Source organism: Mustelus asterias, unplaced genomic scaffold (genome assembly GCF_964213995.1).
Source record: "Mustelus asterias unplaced genomic scaffold, sMusAst1.hap1.1 HAP1_SCAFFOLD_2198, whole genome shotgun sequence".
Lineage (NCBI taxonomy): Eukaryota > Metazoa > Chordata > Chondrichthyes > Carcharhiniformes > Triakidae > Mustelus > Mustelus asterias.
This window is the reverse complement of record NW_027592143.1, coordinates 1-9,680: the sequence shown is the minus strand read 5'-3', so window position 1 is coordinate 9,680 and position 9,680 is coordinate 1. Positions and strand designations below refer to the sequence as shown.

Sequence of the window (9,680 nt, the reverse complement as noted above, 5' to 3'; positions counted from 1 at the left end):
TCTCTCTACCGGGGAGACAAACACTGCCCTCTCTCTACCGGGGAGACAAACACTGCCCTCTCTCTACCGGGGAGACAAACACTGCCCTCTCTCTACCGGGGAGACAAACACCGCCCTCTCTCTACCGGGGAGACAAACACCGTCCTCTCTCTACCGGGGAGACAAACACCGCCCTCTCTCTACCGGGGAGACAAACACTGCCCTCTCTCTACCGGGGAGACAAACACCGCCCTCTCTCTACCGGGGAGACAAACACCGCCCTCTCTCTACCGGGGAGACAAACACCGCCCTCTCTCTACCGGGGAGACAAACACTGCCCTCTCTCTACCGGGGGAGACAAACACTGCCCTCTCTCTACCGGGGAGACAAACACTGCCCTCTCTCTACCGGGGAGACAAACACCACCCTCTCTCTACCGGGGAGACAAACACCACCCTCTCAGGGCAGGGAGCCCATCGCGATGGCTTGCGAGTGTCCCGGGGCGTGCAAGGCTGTCAGGACACGGGGAGGCGAGGTTTTGGCAAAGAACCACCTTTGAATCCAAAGTACGTCAGCTCCAACATTCAGTGCCCCCCTTTCCCCCGGGGGAGCCGTGTGTCGGCAAATAAAAACATACAACACAATTATCCGCTTTGTACACACAATCGCCATATACCTGAGGGTTTCCCCGTCCCGCCCGTACATACGACCGCTTTGAGAAACATATACCTTCTTTTATTTATAAACAGATGCAAAGCCTTACAGATGATTCCCCCACGCCTGGCTCCCCCTCTCCCTGTGTGCGTGCGCGCGCGGGCGGGGACCGTGGGCGCCAGAGGAACTGGTTGTCCGCGTTATTCAAAATGGCCGCCAATGGCCAATCTGTACCGGAGTCGGTGGTTGCCATGGGGACTGGCACGATTGTTTATCACCCTGGGGTGGCGTCACTGGGTGCCCTCTCTTGTGCGGGGGCCCCTTACAGTGTGGGCCGGTGTTGGGAAGGGAATTTATTTTTTATTTAGTACAGTACAGAAGGAGGCCATTCAGCCCATCGAGTCTGCACCCACAACAATCCCACTCAGCCCCTATTTGGGTCGCCCCCACACATTTACCCTAGTTAATCCCCCTGACAAACTGTGGGGCAATTTAGCATGGCCAATCCACCTAACCCCACATCTTTGGACACTAAGGGGCGCAGTCCTGAGCTGGAACAGGGCCGTAGCCCGAGGGGCAAAGAAAAGGGTCGCCCCGATCTTGGGCATCCCTCACAGCGAGGGGAAGTGGGGGGCCTGGGGGGGGGCGCGCAGAGGGATATCGAAATTGGGGAAATTTAAAAGAGAGGCCGATACCGGGGGGGTGAAAGGTTATTGTGAGGTCAGAGGGAAGGTGGGGTCGGGGGTTACAATCAAAATGGAAGTGACCTTATCGAATGGGGAGGAGAAGCAGGACTTGAGGGGCAGAGTGGCCTCACACTCATTGATATGTCCGTTACATAAGGGGGAGAATCTGATTTCCCTGGGCCAGGGAGTGGGGGCGGACGGGGAGGGAGGGGTTAGCGTCCAGGTGTGTTTGATAGCGGGAGGTCAGAGGTCACTGTCCTTCCCACAAAGTATCCAGCGGACAAGAGGGCGACATGGGATCGATGGTCGCCACCTCCAACTGGTCCAGGCGGTGCTGTGCGAGGGAGGGCGCGAGGGAGAGACCTCACACCCTGCTCGCACCGCCCCGCGCGAGGGGAAAGCGGCAGGAGATGGGTCTGGTGGAGAGAAGGAGATGCAAGGCCCGGCCTCCTACTTGGCCTTCCGCTTCCCTTTGCCTTTCCCAACTTTGGCCAACTTCCTGGAGTCCTTCTTCATCCTGGCGTCCACCACACGGAACTGACCCTTGACCCCGGCCGGCCGGCTAACCTTGCGCCCGGCACCCTTTTTCGCCACCAGGTAGGTCACCTGCCGTTTTTCCTTCAGTCCGGCCTTCTTGTAAATGCTGCAGAAGTCAAACAGGACGGGTCAGTTAATCAGTGACACAGTGACCGGGCCGCACTATCGAGGGGTCAGTCAGTGACAGGGCCGCACTATCGAGGGGTCAGTCAGTGACCGGGCCGCACTATCGAGGGGTCAGTCAGTGACACAGTGACAGGGCCGCACCATCGAGGGGTCAGTCAGTGACAGGGCCGCACTATCGAGGGGTCAGTCAGTGACAGGGCCGCACTATCGAGGGGCCAGTCAGTGACACAGTGACAGGGCCGCACCATCGAGTGGTCAGTCAGAGACACAGTGACCGGGCCGCACCATCGAGTGGTCAGTCAGTGACACAGTGACAGGGCCGCACTATCGAGGGGTCAGTCAGTGACACAGTGACCGGGCCGCACTATCGAGGGGTCAGTCAGTGACACAGTGACCGGGCCGCACCATCGAGTGGTCAGTCAGTGACACAGTGACAGGGTCGCACTATCGAGTGGTCAGTCAGTGACACAGTGACCGGGCCGCACTATCGAGGGGTCAGTCAGTGACAGGGCCGCACTATCGAGTGGTCAGTCAGTGACACAGTGACCGGGCCGCACTATCGAGGGGTCAGTCAGTGACAGGGCCGCACTATCGAGGGGTCAGTCAGTGACAGGGCCGCACTATCGAGGGGTCAGTCAGTGACAGGGCCGCACTATCGAGGGGTCAGTCAGTGACCGGGCCGCACTATCGAGGGGTCAGTCAGTGACACAGTGACAGGGCCGCACTATCGAGGGGTCAGTCAGTGACAGGGCCGCACTATCGAGGGGTCAGTCAGTGACCGGGCCGCACTATCGAGGGGTCAGTCAGTGACAGGGCCGCACTATCGAGGGGTCAGTCAGTGACACAGTGACAGGGCCGCACTATCGAGGGGTCAGTCAGTGACCGGGCCGCACTATCGAGGGGTCAGTCAGTGACACAGTGACCGGGCCGCACCATCGAGTGGTCAGTCAGTGACACGGTGACAGGGCCGCACTATCGAGCGGTCAGTCAGTGACCGGGCCGCACTATCGAGGGGTCAGTCAGTGACACAGTGACCGGGCCGCACCATCGAGTGGTCAGTCAGTGACACAGTGACCGGGCCGCACTATCGAGGGGTCAGTCAGTGACCGGGCCGCACTATCGAGGGGTCAGTCAGTGACAGGGCCGCACTATCGAGGGGTCAGTCAGTGACAGGGCCGCACTATCGAGGGGTCAGTCAGTGACCGGGCCGCACTATCGAGGGGTCAGTCAGTGACACAGTGACAGGGCCGCACTATCGAGCGGTCAGTCAGTGACAGGGCAGCACTATCGAGGGGTCAGTCAGTGACACAGTGACAGGGCCGCACTATCGAGCGGTCAGTCAGTGACAGGACCGCACTATCGAGGGGTCAGTCAGTCAGTGACACAGTGACAGGGCCGCACTATCGAGGGGTCAGTCAGTGACAGGGCCGCACTATCGAGCGGTCAGTCAGTGACAGGGCCGCACTATCGAGGGGTCAGTCAGTGACAGGGCCGCACTATCGAGGGGTCAGTCAGTGACACAGTGACAGGGCCGCACTATCGAGGGGTCAGTCAGTGACACAGTGACAGGGCCGCACTATCGAGCGGTCAGTCAGTGACAGGGCAGCACTATCGAGCGGTCAGTCAGTGACACAGTGACAGGGCCGCACTATCGAGCGGTCAGTCAGTGACAGGACCGCACTATCGAGCGGTCAGTCAGTGACAGGGCAGCACTATCGAGCGGTCAGTCAGTGACACAGTGACAGGGCCGCACTATCGAGCGGTCAGTCAGTGACAGGGCAGCACTATCGAGCGGTCAGTCAGTGACACAGTGACAGGGCCGCACTATCGAGCGGTCAGTCAGTGACAGGACCGCACTATCGAGGGGTCAGTCAGTCAGTGACACAGTGACAGGGCCGCACTATCGAGGGGTCAGTCAGCGACAGGGCCGCACTATCGAGGGGTCAGTCGGTGACACAGTGACAGGGCCGCACTATCGAGGGGTCAGTCAGTGACACAGTGACAGGGCCGCACTATCGAGGGGTCAGTCAGTGACACAGTGACAGGGCCGCACTATCGAGGGGTCAGTCAGTGACAGGGCCGCACTATCGAGGGGTCAGTCAGTGACACAGTGACAGGGCCGCACTATCGAGGGGTCAGTCAGTGACAGGGCCGCACTATCGAGGGGTCAGTCAGTGACACAGTGACAGGGCCGCACGATCGAGGGGTCAGTCAGTGACAGGGCCGCACTATCGAGGGGTCAGTCAGTGACACAGTGACAGGGCCGCACTATCGAGGGGTCAGTCAGTGACCGGGCCGCACTATCGAGGGGTCAGTCAGTGACAGGGCCGCACTATCGAGGGGTCAGTCAGTGACCGGGCCGCACTATCGAGGGGTCAGTCAGTGACACAGTGACCGGGCCGCACTATCGAGGGGTCAGTCAGTGACCGGGCCGCACTATCGAGGGGTCAGTCAGTGACACAGTGACAGGGCCGCACTATCGAGGGGTCAGTCAGTGACACAGTGACAGGGCCGCACTATCGAGCGGTCAGTCAGTGACCGGGCCGCACTATCGAGGGGTCAGTCAGTGACCGGGCCGCACTATCGAGGGGTCAGTCAGTGACACAGTGACAGGGCCGCACTATCGAGGGGTCAGTCAGTGACACAGTGACAGGGCCGCACTATCGAGGGGTCAGTCAGTGACACAGTGACAGGGCCGCACTATCGAGCGGTCAGTCAGTGACAGGGCCGCACTATCGAGGGGTCAGTCAGTGACACAGTGACAGGGCCGCACTATCGAGCGGTCAGTCAGTGACAGGGCAGCACTATCGAGGGGTCAGTCAGTGACACAGTGACAGGGCCGCACTATCGAGGGGTCAGTCAGCGACAGGGCCGCACTATCGAGGGGTCAGTCAGTGACCGGGCCGCACTATCGAGGGGTCAGTCAGTGACAGGGCCGCACTATCGAGGGGTCAGTCAGTGACACAGTGACCGGGCCGCACTATCGAGGGGTCAGTCAGTGACCGGGCCGCACTATCGAGGGGTCAGTCAGTGACACAGTGACCGGGCCGCACGATCGAGGGGTCAGTCAGTGACACAGTGACAGGGCCGCACTATCGAGGGGTCAGTCAGTGACAGGGCCGCACTATCGAGGGGTCAGTCAGTGACAGGGCCGCACTATCGAGGGGTCAGTCAGTGACACAGTGACAGGGCCGCACTATCGAGGGGTCAGTCAGTGACCGGGCCGCACTATCGAGGGGTCAGTCAGTGACACAGTGACAGGGCCGCACTATCGAGGGGTCAGTCAGTGACACAGTGACAGGGCCGCACTATCGAGGGGTCAGTCAGTGACACAGTGACCGGGCCGCACTATCGAGGGGTCAGTCAGTGACCGGGCCGCACTATCGAGGGGTCAGTCAGTGACACAGTGACAGGGCCGCACTATCGAGGGGTCAGTCAGTGACACAGTGACAGGGCCGCACTATCGAGCGGTCAGTCAGTGACAGGGCCGCACTATCGAGGGGTCAGTCAGTGACACAGTGACAGGGCCGCACTATCGAGGGGTCAGTCAGTGACACAGTGACAGGGCCGCACTATCGAGGGGTCAGTCAGTGACACAGTGACAGGGCCGCACTATCGAGCGGTCAGTCAGTGACACAGTGACAGGGCCGCACTATCGAGCGGTCAGTCAGTGACAGGACCGCACTATCGAGGGGTCAGTCAGTGACCGGGCCGCACTATCGAGGGGTCAGTCAGTGACACAGTGACAGGGCCGCACTATCGAGGGGTCGGTCAGTGACACAGTGACAGGGCCGCACTATCGAGCGGTCAGTCAGTGACAGGGCAGCACTATCGAGGGGTCAGTCAGTGACACAGTGACAGGGCCGCACTATCGAGCGGTCAGTCAGTGACAGGACCGCACTATCGAGGGGTCAGTCAGTCAGTGACACAGTGACAGGGCCGCACTATCGAGCGGTCAGTCAGTGACAGGGCCGCACTATCGAGGGGTCAGTCAGTGACAGGGCCGCACTATCGAGGGGTCGGTCAGTGACACAGTGACAGGGCCGCACTATCGAGGGGTCAGTCAGTGACACAGTGACAGGGCCGCACTATCGAGGGGTCAGTCAGAGACACAGTGACAGGGCCGCACTATCGAGGGGTCAGTCAGTGACACAGTGACAGGGCCGCACTATCGAGCGGTCAGTCAGTGACACAGTGACAGGGCCGCACTATCGAGCGGTCAGTCAGTGACAGGGCAGCACTATCGAGCGGTCAGTCAGTGACACAGTGACAGGGCCGCACTATCGAGCGGTCAGTCAGTGACAGGACCGCACTATCGAGGGGTCAGTCAGTCAGTGACACAGTGACTGGGCCGCACTATCGAGGGGTCAGTCAGCGACAGGGCCGCACTATCGAGGGGTCAGTCAGTGACCGGGCCGCACTATCGAGGGGTCAGTCAGTGACACAGTGACAGGGCCGCACTATCGAGGGGTCAGTCAGTGACACAGTGACAGGGCCGCACTATCGAGCGGTCAGTCAGTGACACAGTGACAGGGCCGCACTATCGAGGGGTCAGTCAGTGACAGGGCCGCACTATCGAGGGGTCAGTCAGTGACACAGTGACAGGGCCGCACTATCGAGGGGTCAGTCAGTGACCGGGCCGCACTATCGAGGGGTCAGTCAGTGACAGGGCCGCACTATCGAGGGGTCAGTCAGTGACACAGTGACCGGGCCGCACTATCGAGGGGTCAGTCAGTGACCGGGCCGCACTATCGAGGGGTCAGTCAGTGACACAGTGACAGGGCCGCACTATCGAGGGGTCAGTCAGTGACACAGTGACAGGGCCGCACTATCGAGGGGTCAGTCAGTGACACAGTGACAGGGCCGCACTATCGAGCGGTCAGTCAGTGACAGGGCCGCACTATCGAGGGGTCAGTCAGTGACCGGGCCACACTATCGAGGGGTCAGTCAGTGACACAGTGACAGGGCCGCACTATCGAGGGGTCAGTCAGTGACACAGTGACAGGGCCGCACTATCGAGGGGTCAGTCAGTGACAGGGCCGCACTATCGAGGGGTCAGTCAGTGACACAGTGACAGGGCCGCACTATCGAGCGGTCAGTCAGTGACAGGGCCGCACTATCGAGGGGTCAGTCAGTGACAGGGCCGCACTATCGAGGGGTCAGTCAGTGACAGGGCCGCACTATCGAGGGGTCAGTCAGAGACACAGTGACAGGGCCGCACTATCGAGGGGTCAGTCAGTGACACAGTGACAGGGCCGCACTATCGAGCGGTCAGTCAGTGACACAGTGACAGGGCCGCACTATCGAGCGGTCAGTCAGTGACAGGGCCGCACTATCGAGGGGTCAGTCAGTGACACAGTGACAGGGCCGCACTATCGAGCGGTCAGTCAGTGACAGGGCCGCACTATCGAGGGGTCAGTCAGTGACAGGGCCGCACTATCGAGCGGTCAGTCAGTGACAGGGCCGCACTATCGAGCGGTCAGTCAGTGACAGGGCCGCACTATCGAGGGGTCAGTCAGTGACCGGGCCGCACTATCGAGGGGTCAGTCAGTGACAGGGCCGCACTATCGAGCGGTCAGTCAGTGACAGGGCCGCACTATCGAGGGGTCAGTCAGTGACCGGGCCGCACAATCGAGGGGTCAGTTAATCAGTGACACAGTGACAGGGCCGCACTATCAAGGGGTCAGTCAGTGACAGGGCCGCACTATCGAGGGGTCAGTCAGTGACACAGTGACAGGGCCGCACTATCGAGGGGTCAGTCAGTGACACAGTGACAGGGCCGCACTATCGAGGGGTCAGTCAGTGACACAGTGACAGGGCCGCACTATCGAGCGGTCAGTCAGTGACAGGGCGGCACTATCGAGGGGTCAGTCAGTGACACAGTGACAGGGCCGCACTATCGAGCGGTCAGTCAGTGACAGGGCCGCACTATCGAGGGGTCAGTCAGTGACAGGGCCGCACTATCGAGCGGTCAGTCAGTGACAGGGCCGCACTATCGAGCGGTCAGTCAGTGACAGGGCCGCACTATCGAGGGGTCAGTCAGTGACCGGGCCGCACTATCGAGGGGTCAGTCAGTGACACAGTGACAGGGCCGCACTATCGAGGGGTCAGTCAGTGACACAGTGACAGGGCCGCACTATCGAGACGTCAGTCAGTGACAGGGCCGCACAATCGAGGGGTCAGTTAATCAGTGACACAGTGACAGGGCCGCACTATCGAGGGGTCAGTCAGTGACAGGGCCGCACTATCGAGGGGTCAGTCAGTGACAGGGCCGCACTATCGAGGGGTCAGTCAGTGACAGGGCCGCACTATCGAGGGGTCAGTCAGTGACAGGGCCGCACTATCGAGGGGTCAGTCAGTGACAGGGCCGCACTATCGAGGGGTCAGTCAGTGACTGGGCCGCACTATCGAGGGGTCAGTCAGTGACCGGGCCGCACTATCGAGGGGTCAGTCAGTGACACAGTGACCGGGCCGCACTATCGAGGGGTCAGTCAGTGACACAGTGACAGGGCCGCACTATCGAGGGGTCAGTCAGTGACAGGGCCGCACTATCGAGGGGTCAGTCAGTGACACAGTGACAGGGCCGCACTATCGAGGGGTCAGTCAGTGACAGGGCCGCACTATCGAGGGGTCAGTCAGTGACAGGGCCGCACTATCGAGGGGTCAGTCAGTGACACAGTGACAGGGCCGCACTATCGAGGGGTCAGTCAGTGACAGGGCCGCACTATCGAGGGGTCAGTCAGTGACAGGGCCGCACTATCGAGGGGTCAGTCAGTGACAGGGCCGCACTATCGAGGGGTCAGTCAGTGACACAGTGACAGGGCCGCACTATCGAGGGGTCAGTCAGTGACAGGGCCGCACTATCGAGGGGTCAGTCAGTGACAGGGCCGCACTATCGAGGGGTCAGTCAGTGACAGGGCCGCACTATCGAGGGGTCAGTCAGTGACACAGTGACAGGGCCGCACTATCGAGGGGTCAGTCAGTGACACAGTGACAGGGCCGCACTATCGAGGGGTCAGTCAGTGACAGGGCCGCACTATCGAGGGGTCAGTCAGTGACACAGTGACAGGGCCGCACTATCGAGGGGTCAGTCAGTGACAGGGCCGCACTATCGAGGGGTCAGTCAGTGACAGGGCCGCACTATCGAGGGGTCAGTCAGTGACACAGTGACAGGGCCGCACTATCGAGGGGTCAGTCAGTGACACAGTGACAGGGCCGCACTATCGAGGGGTCAGTCAGTGACAGGGCCGCACTATCGAGAGGTCAGTCAGCCATCTTGACAGCATGTTACCTCCTCATCTGAGCCATCTTCTCACGCTCCGAGATATCGACCGTGTTGACAACAGCCTCCGCCTTCTTCTTCATTTGTTCCAGTTTCTTCAATTGCTGCATTGGCGGAGGGGGAGAGAGAGAGGGGGGTGGAGGGGGAGAGAGGGGGGAGGGGGAGAGAGAGGGGGAGGGGGAGAGAGAGGGGGGGAGGGGGAGAGAGAGGGGGGGAGGGGGAGAGAGAGGGGGGGGAGGGGGAGAGAGGGGGGGAGGGGGAGAGAGGGGGGAGGGGAGAGAGAGGGGGGGTGGGGGAGAGAGGGGGGGAGGGGGAGAGGGGGGGGAGGGGGAGAGAGGGGGGGAGGGGAGAGAGAGAGGGGGGAGGGGGAGAGAGAGGGGGGGAGGGGGAGAGAGAGGGGGAGGGGGAGAGAGGAG

At 61.1% G+C, this 9,680-nt stretch overlaps 1 protein-coding gene across 1 annotated transcript; it reads right to left on the bottom strand.

Moving 5' to 3' along the window:
- Positions 1-698: 698 nt before the first annotated feature.
- Positions 699-9,374, bottom strand: LOC144489439 (pre-rRNA 2'-O-ribose RNA methyltransferase FTSJ3-like). Its single transcript, XM_078207307.1, has 2 exons — positions 9,274-9,374; positions 699-1,962 (listed from the first exon to the last, which is right to left on the bottom strand). The coding sequence occupies exons 1-2, from the start codon at positions 9,372-9,374 to the stop codon at positions 1,770-1,772; spliced, it is 294 nt and encodes a 97-aa protein (XP_078063433.1). The 3' UTR covers positions 699-1,769.
- Positions 9,375-9,680: the final 306 nt, after the last annotated feature.